The sequence below is a fragment of the Eretmochelys imbricata genome, chromosome 20 (genome assembly GCF_965152235.1).
Source record: "Eretmochelys imbricata isolate rEreImb1 chromosome 20, rEreImb1.hap1, whole genome shotgun sequence".
NCBI classification, from domain to species: domain Eukaryota; kingdom Metazoa; phylum Chordata; order Testudines; family Cheloniidae; genus Eretmochelys; species Eretmochelys imbricata.
This window is the reverse complement of record NC_135591.1, coordinates 20,775,414-20,793,254: the sequence shown is the minus strand read 5'-3', so window position 1 is coordinate 20,793,254 and position 17,841 is coordinate 20,775,414. Positions and strand designations below refer to the sequence as shown.

General features: G+C 67.9%; 1 protein-coding gene across 1 annotated transcript; it reads right to left on the bottom strand.

The window, feature by feature from the left end:
- Nucleotides 1–6,191: 6,191 nt before the first annotated feature.
- On the bottom strand, nucleotides 6,192–11,478 carry ANGPTL6 (angiopoietin like 6). The gene is given in 7 exon segments (XM_077838938.1): nucleotides 6,192–6,469; nucleotides 6,698–6,776; nucleotides 6,778–6,975; nucleotides 7,407–7,600; nucleotides 8,298–8,458; nucleotides 8,566–9,166; nucleotides 11,352–11,478. Coding segments are annotated over 7 exon segments (1,638 nt in total).
- Nucleotides 11,479–17,841: the final 6,363 nt, after the last annotated feature.

The following is a 17,841-nucleotide window of genomic DNA, read 5'->3' as shown; positions in this document are numbered from 1 at the left end:
CCTCCTCCTCTGCGCTTTGTCCCTTTCCCAGGCCAGGAGGTCACCGGATTCCTTTGTTCTCCAACACTTTAGCTCTCACCTTGCAGGGGGGAAGGGCCCAGGCCATCCGTTGCCAGGAAACAGGGTGTCGGCCATTCTCTGTGTCCAGACCCCTGCACACACCTGCCCTCTAGGGCTCTGCAATGATCATACACCCTTATCCCACCCCCTAGACACCCAAGAACTGCCCAGGGGAAACCGAGGCACCCCCATACCACTTGGAGGAAACATCAAGAACAGTCCCACTTCGTCACATCTCTCCCCCCTTCGAGATCGAACTGAGCGGGGTCACTCTACCCGGTGACCTGGGGAAGTTCGAAGCCACCAACGTTCCCATGGATGCCCCAGCATCTCTCCCATTCCTTGGTGGGAGTTACACCAGGCCCTTCCAGTTTCACGCCCTCCCTTAGGTCGGGGGTGGTCAATAGCACTCACAGGCCGCATGTGGGAAGGTTTATGCAGCCTGTGCCCTTTGGCCACCCCCAAAACCCCAGGGGGTCAAACTGGGATTGGGTCTTCTCCCCAACAAGCTGGCCAAACAGAGCCACTTGGTTATAGGACTGTTTAACTTCCTTAACAGCTTTCACTTCATCTGAGACCTTCTCAAAGCTCTCCACACTGGGTCTTTCAACAGGACAGTCACTGGATCCATTGACAACAGAAAATTTCTGGCTGTCAGGAATTGAAACTTTGTTGATTAAATCACTTTCACACCCTTCAGTTGCAGTAAACTGCTTGCAAAGACTCCATGAGGATTCCTTTCCCTAGGGCTTTTCTATGCAACAATTCACCCCTCCCAGAAATTCTGCTCTTACCCTCTTTACCTAGGGCTTGCTCTAGAGGAACACTTTCCTGAGCAACAACAGACTCTTTCTGGGTCTCCCTAACATCCAGAATTACCTCTGGCCCATCCGGCGGATTCCTACACAATCCCCTTTCAGGCAAACTTACAGACTTCTTAGATAAAAGGTCAGAAGCATTCTCCTTCCCTTTGCCACACACAAGTTCAGGAATCTTTTCCTTCTTGCTACTAAATTGGTTAGTCTCTAAGGTGCCACAAGGACTCCTTTTCTTCTTGCTACAGGTTCCACACCCTCAGTAGGTAACACAATCACATCACCTTCATGTTCTCCTTGTGCCCTGGCTAGGATCTCACCCTGATTAGACAGAGTTGCGACACCCTTTCCAGCAACCCACTAGCAACAGGCAAAATACAAGCACCAGAATTGTCTGGTCTCTGGATTTTGCATAGACACTAACTAGATGCTACCTAGTTACAGGGCCATTCTCCCGAGCAGACAGAAACTTAGGACCCTTCCCTTCCTGGGCTTTAGCTGAATCGAGAACAAACTCTGAGACAACTGCACGACCCTCAACCATCACAGGCTGAAAGGCCCCTTCTGTCTGCTCCACAGACAAAGAAGAGCCGGACACACTTTCTCCTTTCCCAGATACGCAGCTTGGGATCTCATTCCCCTTGGCCCAGCACACAAGGCTGGTCACAGACAGCTGCTTGGAGACCGGGGTAGCTCCCTCCATAGGCAAGTCAATACCCCTGACAGACACAGGAATATTTCCTTCACTGTCCCACTTCTCCACCCAGCTAACAGGTAAGGTCCAGGGACTCTCATCTTCCACTCTCCTCGCCTTCCCGCCCTGCTGACTAGACACAGCCATCAGCTCACAAGGCTGCCTAGGCTCATCCAAACTTTCCTTACCAAGCACCTTGGCACTCCCCACAGATCCCCTGCTCTGCCTGTGTCTCCCCCCACTCAGCTGGGGTCTTATCTCCCCCCTTGCTCAGCACTGCCCTTGCTGTCCCAGTGGGGGTAGGCAGCGAGCTCGCTGCTTTCCTCACTGCATCAGAGCCAGCGTGAGCCCCTTCCCCAGTGTGCAAGGGGGCAGGGAGCATCTCTCTGTCCCACCCAGCCCCAGGGGGCTGGTTACAGGCAGGCAGGTAGCCTGAGTCTAGCCTCTCCTCCCCCCTGCCAGCCAGGTCATCTGCATTTTCACTGACCATTTCCCTCTCCACCGATTGGTTCCCTGGATTCAAATTCAAACCCTTGGCCGGTTCCCTGGATTCAAATTCAAACCCTTGGCCGTTACAGGAGCAGGGCCTGGATCCTGTCCCAAGGAGACACAGTCACCCCACAACAGGGTCTTGCAGCTGGTGTCCCGGAGAACCCCAATGACCAGCCAGCTCCACCCCTCCTGGGTCTGCACAGGGATCTGGGGCTTCGTCCCTGGGACCCTCACCCAGCTCACACAGCCCCTCAGCATCTGAGGCTGCACCACCCAGGGCCTGACACCAGTTCTCTCTGTCCCAGGATCTCGCCACCCCAGGAATGTCTCCCCATTGACCATCACCTTCTGCTCCCACTGGTGGTCTGAGGGGCCTGGCCCCAGGAAACTCCACACAGACATATAGGTTGGGGTCAGGAGTGGGAGCCTGTCCACCTCCCCACCCATCTGGCTGATGGAGTCTACGGCCTTGGGACCCAGCAAGGGAGCTAGACATCGGGGCTTTTCCGCAGGGTCCCCTTGGTTCAAATCGCCAGCCTGCTCAAAGGCAGTGAGGTGGCATCCACACCCCCCCTCCTTAACCAGGGGCAGCAATTTAGTCTCGAGGTTCCCTGCGGAACTGGCCCCCCGGGGTCTATCCCCACTCACCCCTGGGGGGTCCCCTAGGCCTCTCCGCTCCCCCACCGCCAGTTCATGCTGCTGCTGCTTCTGCAGCTCTTTCTCGGGCTCTCGCTGTCTCCCACAGTCCTCTTGCTCTCTCGGACTCAGCTCCAATCCCGTCCGTCTCCGATCCCCCGATGGGGAACCCGATCATGAAGACCCTCGTCTGGTCAGGGGCAGGAGTCCTGGCGATGCCTGGCTGCCACTCCAGCTGCTCCCAGATCCTGCTATAGCCCCATTTGGGGTCAGGAATCTGTTCCTTAGAGCGGTCATCCTCCTCCAGCTGCACGATTAACTCTGCTTTGGTGAACTTTCCAATGCTCAACCCTCTCTTTCTGCACAGGGTTACAATGTCCTTCTTAAGGAGACGGTGACAGGCCATCACTCCGCTCCTCCCAAGTTGCTGTGGACTCACAGGCCCGTGTGTTCTCAGCTCCCCACGGTTTCCAGGGAGAACCCCTAGTGTGCCAGCCCTTCTCGAGGTCACCACCTCTTTGCCAGGGTCGAGCCGCAGACTCCTCCGCCCCTTGGACCGCTCGCTGCCATCCCCAGGGGGACCCTGTTACTGCAAAAGTCCTTCTCTCTCCCTGGGCCAAGCTGCAGGCTCCTCCGACCCTGAGACTGCTCACTGCAGTCCCCAGGGGGACCCCATTACTGCCCAGTCCTTCTCGCTGGTCACACACTCCCAGGGGTTAACCGCCCCCCGAAACCGCTCTTCTCTGAGCCTTCAGCACGCCTGGTCCTCGGCAATCCCCCTTCGTGTTACTGCTCCCCAGTCACTTACTGCAGGAAGTGCCATCCACGGGGTGCAGTACATCCCACCTCTGCCACCAGTTGTCACAGAGTCCCTGGGCGATGCTCTGGAACTGCTCCCCATGAAGCCAGTCAGGACTCTGGGGGAGTCTCCTCTCTGGGAGCAGCCTGTCTTCAGGACACACAGCTCACACAGCTTCCACCTTCCTGGGTCTGACCTTGGAGCATTCAGCCTCCTCTGCCCCTCCGTGCGCTTCCCCCCAGTGAGTCCGCTCAGGCGGGCCTCCTGGGGAAGCCAGAGGGTCCTGCACCCCAACTCCGCAGTCAGACGGGACTCTCAGCCAGCCAGTAAAACAGAGGTTTATTAGACGACAGGAACATGGTCTAAAACAGAGCTTGCAGGTGCAGAGAACAGGACCCCTCAGCTGGGTCCATTTTGGGGGGCAGTGAGCCAGACAACCACGTCTGCCCTTCACTCCATGTCCCAGCCAGCCCCAAACTGAAACTTCCTCCAGCCCCTCCTCCTCTGAGCTTTGTCCATTTCCCGGGCCAGGAGGTCACCGGATTCCTTTGTTCTCCAACCCTTTAGCTCTCACCTTGCAGGGGGGAAGGGCCCAGGCCATCAGTGGCCAGGAAACAGGGTGTCGGCCATTCTCTGTGTCCAGACCCCTGCACACACCTGCCCTCTAGGGCTCTGCAATGATCATACACCCTTACCCCACCCCCTAGACACCCAAGAACTGCCCAGGGGAAACCGAGGCACCCCCACACCACTCGGAGGAAACATCAAGAACAGTCCCACTTCGTCACACGGGGGTTCGGGCAGCTCCGGGGCGGGCAGTTCCGGGGGTTCGGGCGGCGTCGGGGGCGGGCGGCTGCGGGGCGTCAGGGGCGGGCGGCTGCGGGGGTTCCGGCGGTGTCAGGGGCGGGCGGTTCCGGAGGTTCAGCGGCGTCGGGGGCAGGCGGCTCTGGGGCGTCGGGGGCGGGCGGCTCCGGGGGTTCAGGCGGTGTCAGGGGCGGGCGGCTGCGGGGGTTCAGGCGGTGTCGGGGGCGGGCAGCTGCAGGGCGTCGGGGGTTCAGGTGGCTCTGGGGCGTCAGGGGCGGGCGGCTCCGGGGGTTCAGGCGGCGTCGGGGGCGGGCGGCTCTGGGGCATCGGGGGTTCGGGCAGCTCCGGGGCAGGCGGCTCCGGGGATTCAGGCGACGTCGGGGGCGGGCGGATGCGGGGGTTCAGGCGGCGTCGGGGGCGGGCGGCTCCGGGGCGTCGGGGGCGGGCGGCTCCGGGGCGGGCGGCTGCGGGGCTTCAGGCGGCGTCGGGGGCGGGCGGCTCTGGGGTGTCGGGGGCGGGCGGCTCCGGGGCGGGCGGCTCCGGGGGTTCAGGCGGCGTCGGGGGCGGGCGGCTCCGGGGTGTCGGGGGCGGGCGGCTCCTGGGGTTCGGGCGGCTCCAGGGGTTCAGGCGGCGTCGGGGGCGGGCGGCTCCGGGGGTTCAGGCGGCGTCGGGGGCAGGCGGCTGCGGGGCGTCGGGGGCCGGCGGTTCCTGGGGTTCGGGCGGCTGCGGGGGTTCAGGTGGCGTCGGGGGCGGGCGGCTCCGGGGCGTCGGGGGCGGGCGGCTCCGGGGCGGGCGGCTGCGGGGGTTCAGGCGGCATCGGGGGCGGGCGGCTCTGGGGTGTCGGGGGCGGGCGGCTCCGGGGCGGGCGGCTCCGGGGTTCAGGCGGCGTCGGGGGCAGGCGGCTGCGGGGCGTCGGGGGCGGGCGGCTCCGGGGTGTCGGGGGCGGGCGGCTCCAGGGATTCAGGCGGCGTCGGGGGCGGGCGGCTCCGGGGGTTCAGGCGGCGTCGGGGGCGGGCGGCTCCTGGGGTTCGGGCGGCTCCAGGGGTTCAGGCGGCGTCGGGGGCGGGCGGCTCCGGGGGTTCAGGCGGCGTCGGAGGCAGGCGGCTGCGGGGCGTCGGGGGCGGGCGGCTCTGGGGTGTCGGGGGCGGGCGGCTCCGGGGCGTCGGGGGCGGGCGGCTCCGGGGCGGGCGGCTGCGGGGGTTCAGGCGGCGTCGGGGGCGGGCGGCTCCGGGGCGTCGGGGGCGGGCGGCTCCGGGGCGGGCGGCTGCGGGGGTTCAGGCGGCGTCGGGGCGCGGGCGGCTCTGGGGTGTCGGGGGCGGGCGGCTCCGGGGCGGGCAGCTCCGGGGTTCAGGCGGCGTCGGGGGCAGGCGGCTGCGGGGCGTCGGGGGCGGGCGGCTCCGGGGTGTCGGGGGCGGGCGGCTCCTGGGGTTCGGGCGGCTCCAGGGATTCAGGCGGCGTCGGGGGCGGGCGGCTCCGGGGGTTCAGGCGGCGTCGGGGGCGGGCGGCTCCGGGGTGTCGGGGGCGGGCGGCTCCTGGGGTTCGGGCGGCTCCAGGGGTTCAGGCGGCGTCGGGGGCGGGCGGCTCCGGGGGTTCAGGCGGCGTCGGAGGCAGGCGGCTGCGGGGCGTCGGGGGCGGGAGGCTCTGGGGCGTCGGGGGCGGGCGGCTCCGGGGCGTCGGGGGCGGGCAGCTCCGGGGCGTCGGGGGCGGGCGGCTCCGGGGCGGGCGGCTGCGGGGGTTCAGGCGGCGTCGGGGGCGGGCGGCTCTGGGGTGTCGGGGGCGGGCGGCTCCGGGGCGGGCGGCTCCGGGGGTTCAGGCGGCGTCGGGGGCGGGCGGCTCTGGGGTGTCGGGGGCGGGCGGCTCCGGGGCGTCGGGGGCGGGCGGCTCCAGGGGTTCAGGCGGCGTCGGGGGCAGGCGGCTCCGGGGCGTCGGGGGCGGGCGGCTCTGGGGTGTCGGGGGCGGGCGGCTGCAGGGCGTCGGGGGCGGGCGGCGCGGGCCGGACCATCATCACCACCTTGCGCAGGGAGTAGGTGCCGCCGTGGAACTCGGCCCAGTAGACGCCGTCCTGGTAGCGGCTGCGGTAGGGCCCGCCCTGGTACCACACCCCGTTGAGGTTGGCGTGGGCGCAGGCGTTGTACCACCAGCCGCCCCTCTGGTCCTGGGCACAGCTCCCTGCGGGGAGGGGAGACGGCGTCAGGGCCGGGAGGGTCCCGCGGGGGCGGGGGCGGCGCCAACCCCCATGGCCCCCCTAGGCCCGGGAGTCAGCCAGCCCCCCCACCAGCCCCCCCACCAGCCCCCTTTCTCTGGAGCCGTGGTGGGTAAGAGGGAACGGGGCAGAACCTGCCCGCTGCTTACCCAGTTGTGGTCCCTGGTGCCCCCCGCCCCCTGCAGCCCCCTCACCGCTGTAGGCGTCGTGGTCCCGGTCCAGGGTGCTGAAGGGGCAGCCGTCGTGCCAGGCCAGCGAGTCCCCGGCGCTGCCGCTGGTACCGGCCCAGCCGCAGCCGGTAGGAGTCGCTCTCGGGCTCCAGGGCGAAGCGGTCGTAGTGGGCGTACGCCTGGCGCCCCGCCCAGTCCTCCAGCAGCACCCGCAGCGCGTAGGGCCCCGGGCCCTGCCCCGTCACCTGGCGGGTGTTCTCCAGCCCCAGCCAGTGCTCGCCGTCCAGCGTCCCGAAGCCGTGCTGGGGGGGTGCAGGGGGAGTGAGGGAAGAGACAGGGCTGGGGGGCCCTGGGAGGTGAGTGGGGGGTGGGTAATGGCCAGGGGCTCCTAGGGAAGGGGGACAGTCTCTGGCCCCAGGAAGGTGAGTGGGGACCCTCCCTCAAATCCCCTTCCCCCACCCCCCTGGGCTCCATGGCCAGTTCAGCCCTCGGCCCCCTGCTGTGGGGTCCCGTGGGGCCGTTTGGAGCCCAGGCCCCACCCACCCCCCTCACCACCAGCCCCATCGCTGCATCATCCCCTTCGTGGGGTCTGACCCCCTCCCCTGCTTCTAAGCTGCCCCCCCACCCCCAGGCCTAACCGGGACCTGGCACCCCCTCGGGCCCCCAGGGCCTTGGAGCCCCCGCCCCACCCCTGGGGGTGGAACCCCAGGCTACCCAGGGCGGCCCCCCATACCTTGTAGTGGTGCCAGGTGGTGAAGAAGCTGACGGAGCCGTCCTGGCGCCGCTGGATCACGGTCCAGCCCCCGCCCTCGAGCTCCTGCTCGCACCAGACCTGCAGGGACTGTCCTGCGCCCGCCGGCTGCAGCACATAGACCCCGCTGGCCCGGTGCCCGCTGTGCCGCGCCTCCAGGCAGCCGCGCCAGGGCCCTGCGCCCCGGGAGCCGCGTCAGAGGGACAGGGGGGGCCGGGCCAGGCAGGCCGCCCCTGCCCACCATACCCCCCCGGGTGGGGATGTCTGGGGGCACTGCCCCCTCTGGGCTCCCCCTTTCCTGCCCCCTTTGCTGCTGGCCACCCCAGCCAGAGATGCCCTTTGGTCCCTGGGGCTGGGATGGGGGGAGAGGCGAGCGGAATGGGTGGTTTTCCCCCCTCCCGGTCGTGAACCTCCTAACCCATCTGTGGGGGGGGGGATGGGGTGGATCGGGGCGGGGAGAGACCCCTGCCAGGAGGCTGAGGGGGGCAAGGTGGTGCATTGGGGAGGGGGAGAGGTAGGGGGTGGGAGGCCCTGGGTGGGGAGGGCACCCCAGGCTGGGGGGGGGGTGAGGTGGTGGGTTAGGGGTGAGCGTGAACTTTATTTTATGGCCCTGTCAGCCTGTAAAGCCTGCGGTGAAACCTGGCCCCACTCCCCCGACCCATGGATGTTCAGCCAAAGCCGGTGGGGGGCGGTGGCACGTCCCAGGCGTGGAGGGGGAGGCCGTGGGCCAGGCCCCCCTTCCCCCCGCCTGGCTCGGGCTGCAGACGCTGCTGCCAGCACCGTGGCCACAGCAGGGAACAGGCCCGGGGGGGGGGGGGGGGGCTGCAATCTGGGTGTCCCCCCTCCCCCCGCGGCTCCGGCCGCCCGACTCACCCGGGGCCCTGGGGGGCAGCGTGGGGGGCGCCGGCTCCGTCTGGTCCATCTGCAGCTCGGCGGCAGCGTCGAAATGCGCCCGGCTCTCGTTGGCGACGCCGGACGGGCGGAGGGGCACCACCGGCACCAGGGGGGGCTGCGAGGAGACGAGACGGGGCCCTGAGCCGGGCACCCCCCCGGGTACCGCCGCCCCCCCACAGCCCAGCGAGGGGCACCCCCGCCCTGCCCCATGCCCCCCTGCCCTGGCGTTACCTGCAGGGGGGCTGGCCCGGCGCCCCCCGGGCACCGCCGCTCCAGCCGCGCGATGAGGGCGCTCTGGCCGTTGACGAGGGCGGCCAGCCCCTGGTAGCGCAGCTCCAGCTGGCGGTAGCCGGCGGCCAGCCGCAGGGCCTGGGCCGAGGCGTCGGCCACGCGCCCCTCGAGCTGGGCCCGCAGCCCGGGCCCCTGGCGCCGCGGCAGGATCTCGTGCAGCAGCTGGGCGTAGAGCTGGCCCACGCGGGCGTTCAGGGCGCGGCTCTCCTTGCGCAGGGCCTTCGCCTCGCTCACCAGGGCGCCGTCCACCGCCGCCAGCCCCCGCAGCCGCTGCAGCTCCGCCTGCTGCCGGCCCAGCTCTGCCTGCAGCGCCCGCGTCTCGCCGCCAGCGGGCCCCGGCGGCGCGGGGGCAGCCCGCCCGCTGCTCCAGCACACGGCCCCCGTGAACTGCTGCCGCGGCACGACGAAGGTGTAGGTGCACTTGGCCCCGGGCGGGGGCTCGGCCGCCCGCCCCCCCCGGCTCCGCCCCGGCTCCTCCGCACGGCTCTCCGAGTGCGCCAGCCCCGCCAGGCTCAGGAGCAGCAGGGCCACGGGCCAGGGGGCCACGGCGCCGGGCTCTGGGGGGAGAGCGGAGCTGAGGGGGGGGCTCCGTGCTGGGAGCCGGGGTCCTGGGAGCGGTTCCCACCTCTGCCCTGCCGGCTGACCTTGGGCAAGTCCCTTCCCCTCTGCGTGACTCAGTTTCCTCACCCACCCCGGGGCTGCCTGCGCGGCGGGGGAGCGCCGCTGGGTGCTGCTGGTCTAGAATTAATAGAACAGGGTCCTACCTTAACCGAACCCCCTTGTGTGGGGGCAGGACGCACCCCCTTGCTCTCACCACCAGACCCCACTCAGCTCCCAGAGCTGGGGGGAGAACCCAGGAGTCCTGGCTCCCAGCCCCCTGCTCTAACCCCCAATGCTTCCTGGTGAAGTAATCTCTGTTGGAGACGGCTGCCCCTCACCCCCCCAGCACCAGGCTCTGTTAGTTCCCTGGCGGGAGAGGGGGGTCCCTGGATACCAGCTCCCTGGGCTCATGGCCCTGGCAGCCCCTGGGCAGCTGCTCCCCACCCGCCCCATCTCAGGCCTGTGCTGGGCTTATCCCTGCCTCTAAACAAGGCTGGCCCCTGACCCCGTTCCCACGCTGCCCCCGGGGCAGCGGAGCCCCACCCACTGGGGGAATGTGGAGGATGCCTGGATTCCTGGGGGGGAGAAGCTGACCCAGCTCCAGCTCCAGCCCCAGCCCCCCCATGGGACAAGGGGCATTCCCTGGCTAGATCTGGGCACAGAGCCTGGCTGCAACGAGGGCTGGGCTCTGCCCGTCAGTGGCATGGCTGTGCAAAGAGCTCCAAGCACCACAGAGAACTGAGCCCTGCCCCCCCTGCACACAGCACCAGTGCGAGCCCCATTTGCCAGTGGGGAAACTGAGGCACAGAATGAGGACAGGCTTTGCTCCCAAGTTGCACAAATCGGGTGAAGGTGGGGATAGCGTCCTGGCTCCCAGCCCGTCCCCCCAGCTCTAACCACTAGCCCCCACTCCTCTGGCAGAGCTAGGGACAGGACCCAGCAGTCTTAATACCCAACCCCGCGTCCCCCAGCACAGAAACCCTTCTCCAGCCGCTCCCTGGCATGCAGACGCGGCAGGAGCTGGGCCGTTCGCCCCCCCCCCGCCTCACACATGCAGAGCCAGTGCCGGGAAGGAGGGGACCGGCCCTGGTGCCAAACCCCCAGCGCATCAGGTGACTATTCCAGCTGCCAGCGAAGGCTTTTCCCAGGGCTGTTTATCGCAGGGACACAGCGCGAGCCAGCCCCGCGGAGCCACATGCCGGGGGCGCGGAATCGGGCCCTCGGCACCGCAAAGCTCCACCCGCCTGCCCCCACCAGAGCCCCCTTAGCTGGCCCCTCTCCAGAGCAGGGCGGCTCGGGGCACCCCGGTGCCTGGGTCTGAGCGAGGCAGGCTGCCTCCCGCGGCCAGGCCGGTGCGGAGCGGAGCCCAGCAGCGTGGCTGTCCCGGGCAGAGCGGAGGGAGGAAATGTCCCCGCTGCACGTACGGCTCACAGGCTGGGGGGTGAAGCCGGCAGGTGGGCACCAGGGTCACCCCAAGTGCCGGATGCTGCCCAGACCCCTGCTGAGATCAGGGCCCCACAGACCTGACGGGGGGACAGTCCTGCAGCACCCCGCAGCGTTGGTACCCTGGCCTACACCCACCCGTCCCAGAGCCCCCCAGGGTCCCTGCTGAGAGCCTGGCAGCTCTCGGGGGTGGGGGGTACTGAGGCCCCCCGTGGGTCGGGATTGCCGAGGCTGACCTCTTGCCCCACAGGCAGCTGGACAGCCTGGCTACGAGCAGGGCACTTCCAGCAGGGTAATGCGGCCCTGGGCACGGCCAAACAGCAGAGGATGGGCGATGGCAGTGCCCGTCACCGGGGGGCACCCCCCCGGCCAGAGGCTCGGGAACCCCCACGGGGCTACGAGTGTCCCAGAGGAGAGCGGGGCGCTTCGTGGAGGCCTGAGGCGCTGCCCGTCAGAGTGTCAGCCCCAGAGAGATGCGGACACCTGCCACCGGGCACACAGGGACTCAGTGGCAGAGCCAGGAATTGAACCCAGAGCTCCTAGGGCCCAGTCCTATGCCCCCCCCACAAGCCCCCTGTTTGCTGCAGCCCCTGTGGGCAGGGAGGCTGCCATGTGCAGCTGCCCCCCCTGGGTTTGCAGGTCCCCTCTCAGAGGGGCAGGCCTGGCCCCTGGGGTCACCGCTTGGCTGCCTCCACTTACCAGTTACCTCCTGGCGCATCTCCCTCGGCCGCAGAGGGTGCTCCGGTGCGGTCAGTGCTGGGGCGGGCAGGAGGTGGCCACCGCCGACCCGCACGCCGGGCAAGGGACAAAGTAGGAGCAGACGCATTAGATGTGGAAGAGCCCAGTTAGCAACCACCTAAACCCCACTCCTGTCCCCAACCCAGTAACAGAACCCAGGAGTCCTGGCTCCCAGCCCCCAGCTCTAACCACTAGCCCCCCACTCCCGTCCCAGAGCTGGGATAGACCCCAGGAGTCCTGGCTCCCAGCCCCTCTGCCTGCCCAGAGCCCATGCCCAGGCCGTCCGTGTGGGCAGGGCTCTCCCAGCAGAAGGCCCGTGATGCCAAGCAGGAGCAGGGCATGGGAATGCCTTTCCTGACCCCCGGCCCTGCAATCAGGTCTGAGGGCAGCACTCCGAGCCCAGCTGTAAATATTTACATCCTGCTCATTCCTCCGCTCTGTGCCTGCTCACCCCACCCGCCCCCCATCCTGCCAGGCACCCCCTGGGCTGTTGCTCCCCACGCCCCTCCCAGCAGCTAGGAGCTGGGACAAACTCCCCCAAAGTCTCCCAAGCAGTCGTCCCGACCCAGCGCGTTCCCCTCCAGGCCCCTGGGACCCACCTTGACCCCCATCTGTCCCCCAGGAGAAGGGTCCAATCCCCCAGCTCCACAGCGCACAGCTGCCGGCCCCAGGGCAGGTCAGTGGAATGCCAACGCCCTGGCACCTCTGCCCAGCCAGCGGATGGGGCAGACGAGCCGCTGGCCAGCCCCGGTCCCTGCCCAGGGTGCAGATGCCAGTGACAGCTGCAGGCCCCGGCTGAGCTCTGCAGCCGCCTGCCTAGGAATGCCGCTCGCTCCCGGACAGGCAGGCAGCCAGTGGCAGCTGCAGCTACTGCTCCCCGCCTCCTCCGCCTCCCCTCCCAGCTCCGAGCAGGGCCCAGCCCAGGCCGGCCGCGGGTGGCACCTGGGGGAGCAGATTCCGGCTCCTGGTCACAGCCCTGCATGGTGCCTGGCAGCGGCCCAGAGGGCAGGGACCAAGGGGTGGGGGGTCACCACACGGGACACCCCGGAGCCCTGGCAGCGCAGGGCACAGCCCGGGTATGCTTTCTATTACGGTATCTGACCGAGATCAGGGCCCCCAGGGCACCTGGTGCCCGGTGCCGGCTCCGCTGAGCCAGCCCTGCTCTGCCAACGCTGCCCGCTTTAAACGAGCAATGCACATGCAGGCCGAGCAGTGGGATTCGGGGCTGGCATTCCAGGCAGACACACCCCTCTGCAGATGCCAGGCCCATCCCCGGAGCGCCAGCCCAGCAGGGCAGTGCACAGAGAACCCCCAAGGCTTGTCTGGTGCCCCCCCCGTGCCACACGCCTCTCCGCCCCGGGCGGCCCCGGCGCGGGCCACGTGCTGGGCTGGCGGACGCCGGAGAGCGGGCGGCCCCGGCACGTTCCACAGGCCCAGACAGGCGGGAATTTTTCAGCTAAATGTTTTTTGGAGGAAAATGATTCCGTGGCACCAGGACATTGTGCGGGAAAGGCTCTCGGGACCAGCATGGGGCACCCAGGATAGGCCATGGTGTGGGCGCTCACCTGGGAGACCCAGGTCAGGTCCCTGCTCTGCCTGATTGGGATCCTCAGGGACTTGAACCTGGGGGTCCCACGTCCCTGGGGAGAACCCGCCCAGCTGTACTGGTGGTAGCAGCTGGCTGCCGGGTTTGGGCCCCTGGGCTGGTGCTCTCAGGGTGCTCACACTGGTGTGGGGCAGTGCCCCCTAAGCGAGACATGGCCGAGCTGGGGTTTGCACCCACAGAGCCCACTGAGGTTTAGCGGGGCGATTCCGAGTGCGGGCCTGGCCTGTAGCAGCCCTGGGGACATCAGGGAAGCCAAGTGTGGGTGGGGCTGAGCCCCCGGGGAGGATTCGCCAATCCCCTGGGCTGCGATGGAGCCTCTCAGGACGCAGCGTATCCGGCTGCTGCTTAGCATCGGGCCTCTGCCCAGCCCCTGCATGGCCTGGGGGGGGGCTGGGACGCTGGTTACAAGGCAGGCGAAGTTTGTCAGGACAGGCGGCTGGAGTGCCGGGCACAGACACCTCAGCGCTGGGCCGTCTGGCTGGGCATGGAGCCCACCCATTAAACAAAGGGTTAAGGGGCCTTGCGAGCAGCACAGAGATCCTGGGAATTAGGGGAATGGGGGCTCTCCCGGCAGGGTGGGTATGGGGAAGCGAGGGCTGGTGTCCACCGAGGCCCCTGCAGGCACCCTGGAAAGGGGAAGCCCCCCACGGTGCTGTGCCAGATCTCGGGGCGGAGCTGAGCCCAGGGCCCCAACCACCTCATTCCAAAGCAGGGAAGGGGACAATCTGCTTTTAATTTCCTGGCCTTTGTAGCCCGGCCAAGACACACTCCGGAGAGCCAGGCGCGGGCCCAGCAGAGCGCGAGGCAGGTCGGGGGGGCCGGGATCCGTGGAGGGGAGAACAGAGCTCCCAGGACGGGGGGATCCGGCCAGGCTGGGCTCCCCACTGCGAGGGGACCTGCGCGTTGGGGACCCCTGGCAATGCCGGGCCCAAAGAGGAGACGGCCCGGGTGGGCGCCGGGCTGGGTTCTCGTCCTGGCCCAGTAAATCACCCCCCTCTTGGCGCCTTTGTTTCCCTCCAGCCCTGGGCATGGGGGGCACCTTAGGGTTGCCCCCCGAGGTTCTGCCCCTTTCCCCAAGGCCCCGCCCCCATCGCTCGCTCTTCCACCTCTGTTCCCCTCACTGGCTGGATTGTCTCCCCGCCCATGGCTCCCTCTTCTCTGGGGCCGGGCTGGGACCGCTGCCCACTGGTCAGTGGTCCCAGCTGAGCAGGGGCTGGGCAGTACATCTGACCGGACATTAGGGTGGCCAACTTTCTAATCGCACAAAACCGAATGCCCCTGCCCCGCCCCCCCCCGCCCACTCGCTCCATCCCCCTCCCTCCTTCGCTTGCTCTCCCCAACCCTCACTTTCAGCGGGCTGGGGCAGGGGTTGGGGTGCAGGAGGGGGGTGAGGACTCCGGCTGGGGTGCAGGTTCTGGGGTGGGGCTGGAGATGAGGGGTTTGGGATGCAGGAGGGGGCTCCGGGGCTGGAGCTGAGGGGCTCAGAGTGTGGGAGGGGGTGTGGGCTTTGGGGTGGGGCCAGGGATGGGGAGTTTGGGGTGCAGGAGAGGGCTGGGGTATTGGAGGCTCCGGAAGGGAGTTTGGGTGCGGCAGGGGACTCTGGGCTGGGACAGGGGGTTGGGCTGTGGGAGGGGCCTCGGGGTGTGGGGTCCCAGTGGCGTACCTTGGATCCCAGAAGCGGTCGCCAGGTCCCTGCAGCCCCTAGGCACACGGTGGTCCCCGGCCGATGGGAGCTGCGGAGCCGGCCCTCGGGGCAGGGGCAGTGTGCGGAGCCTACCTGGCCACCCATGTGCCGAGGGGCTGCAGGGACCTGGCGGCCGCTTCCGGTAGCCACGTGGAGCCAGGGCAGGCAGGGAGCCTGTCTTAGCTCCGGGCCCCCGCTGCACCGCCGGCCGGACTCTTAACGGCCCGCTCAGCGGTGGCTTTACGTTCTGGGCACCGGCCAACCTGAGGCACGATGGGGCCTGCAAGCGTCTCTGCAAAGGTTTCACTGGGTGTGGATAATACGAGGGGCCCCCAGGGGCTGGAGACAGCGGAGGGGCACTCAGGGGATAGTCAGTGGGCAAGTGGGGATACACGGGATACCTGGGGGACAGGTGCAGTGTGTGGACGAGAAGATGAGAACGTACAATGGGAGCTGCGTGCAGCACAGGGAGATGGGTCGGGGGGCACAGGGGGCACATGGGGCACGGGGGTTAGATGTGGGGGGTGCAGTGTATGTGGGGGACAGGGGGTGTATGGGGCACGGGGGTTAGGTGTGGGGGTGCAGTGTATGTGGGGGACAGGGGGTGTATGGGGCACGGGGGTTAGGTGTGGGGGGTGCAGTGTATGTGGGGGACAGGGGGTGTATGGGGCACGGGGGTTAGGTGTGGGGGGTGCAGTGTATGTGGGGGACAGGGGGTGTATGGGGCACGGGGGTTAGGTGTAGGGGGTGCAGTGTATGTGGGGGACAGGGGTGTATGGGGCACGGGGGTTAGGTGTGGGGGGTGCAGTGTATGTGGGGGACAGGGGGTGTATGGGGCACGGGGGTTAGGTGTAGGGGGTGCAGTGTATGTGGGGCACAGGGGGTGTATGGGGCACGGGGGTTAGGTGTGGGGGGTGCAGTGTATGTGGGGGGCACAGGGGGGTATGGGACACGGGGGTTAGGTGTGGGGGGTGCAGTGTATGTGGGGGACAGGGGGTGTATGGGGCACGGGGGTTAGGTGTGGGGGTGCAGTGTATGTGGGGGACAGGGGGTGTATGGGGCACGGGGGTTAGGTGTGGGGGTGCAGTGTATGTGGGGGACAGGGGGTGTATGGGGCACGGGGGTTAGGTGTAGGGGGTGCAGTGTATGTGGGGGACAGGGGTGTATGGGGCACGGGGGTTAGGTGTGGGGGGTGCAGTGTATGTGGGGGACAGGGGGTGTATGGGGCACGGGGGTTAGTTGTAGGGGGTGCAGTGTATGTGGGGGACAGGGGGTGTATGGGGCACGGGGGTTAGGTGTGGGGGGTGCAGTGTATGTGGGGGACAGGGGTGTATGGGGCACGGGGGTTAGGTGTGGGGGGTGCAGTGTATGTGGGGGACAGGGGGTGTATGGGACACGGGGGTTAGGTGTAGGGGGTGCAGTGTATGTGGGGGACAGGGGGTGTATGGGACACGGGGGTTAGGTGTGGGGGGTGCAGTGTATGTGGGGGACAGGGGGTGTATGGGACACGGGGGTTAGGTGTAGGGGGTGCAGTGTATGTGGGGGGCAAGGGGGTGTATGGGGCACGGGGGTTAGGTGTGGGGGGTGCAGTGTATGTGGGGGGCACAGGGGGGTATGGGGCACGGGGGTTAGGTGTGGGGGGTGCAGTGTATGTGGGGGGCACGGGGGGGTGTATGGGGCACGGGGGTTAGGTGTGGGGGGTGCAGTGTATGTGGGGGACGGGGTGTATGGGGCACGGGGGTTAGGTGTGGGGGGTGCAGTGTATGTGGGGGGCACAGGGGTGTATGGGGCACGGGGGTTAGGTGTGGGGGGTGCAGTGTATGTGGGGGACAGGGGGTGTATGGGACACGGGGGTTAGGTGTGGGGGGTGCAGTGTATGTGGGGGACGGGGTGTATGGGGCACGGGGGTTAGGTGTGGGGGGTGCAGTGTATGTGGGGGGCACAGGGGTGTATGGGGCACGGGGGGTTAGGTGTAGGGGGTGCAGTGTGTGTGGGGGGACAGGGGGTGTATGGGGTACGGGGGTTAGGTGTAGGGGTGCAGTGTATGTGGGGGGACAGGGGGTGTATGGGGCACGGGGGTTAGGTGTAGGGGTGCAGTGTATGTGGGGGGACAGGGGGGGTATGGGGCACGGGGGTTAGGTGTAGGGGTGCAGTGTATGTGGGGGGACAGGGGGGGTATGGGGCACGGGGGTTAGGTGTAGGGGTGCAGTGTATGTGGGGGGACAGGGGGGGTATGGGGCACGGGGGTTAGGTGTAGGGGTGCAGTGTATGTGGGGGGCACAGGGGTGTATGGGGCACGGGGGTTAGGTGTGGGGGGTGCAGTGTATGTGGGGGGACAGGGGGTGTATGGGACACGGGGGTTAGGTGTAGGGGTGCAGTGTATGTGGGGGACAGGGGGTGTATGGGGCACGGGGGTTAGGTGTGGGGGTGCAGTGTATGTGGGGGGCACAGGGGGTGTATGGGGCACGGGGGTTAGGTGTGGGGGGTGCAATGTATGTGGGGCACAGGGGGTGTATGGGGCACGGGGGTTAGGTGTGGGGGGTGCAGTGTATGTGGGGGGCACAGGGGTGTATGGGGCACGGGGGTTAGGTGTAGGGGTGCAGTGTATGTGGGGGGCACAGGGGGTGTATGGGGCACGGGGGTTAGGTGTGGGGGTGCAGTGTATGTGGGGGGACAGGGGGTGTATGGGGCACGGGGGTTAGGGGTAGGGGTGCAGTGTATGTGGGGGGCACAGGGGGTGTATGGGGCACGGGGGTTAGGTGTGGGGGTGCAGTGTATGTGGGGGACAGGGGGTGTATGGGGCACGGGGGTTAGGTGTGGGGGGTGCAGTGTATGTGGGGGACAGGGGGTGCATGGGGCACGGGGGTTAGGTGTGGGGGGTGCAGTGTATGTGGGGGGACAGGGGGTGTATGGGGCACGGGGGTTAGGTGTAGGGGGTGCAGTGTATGTGGGGGACAGGGGGTGTATGGGACACGGGGGTTAGGTGTAGGGGTGCAGTGTATGTGGGGGACACAGGGGGTGTATGGGGCACGGGGGTTAGGTGTAGGGGGTGCAGTGTATGTGGGGGACAGGGGGTGTATGGGACACGGGGGTTAGGTGTAGGGGTGCAGTGTATGTGGGGGACACAGGGGTGTATGGGGCACGGGGGTTAGGTGTAGGGG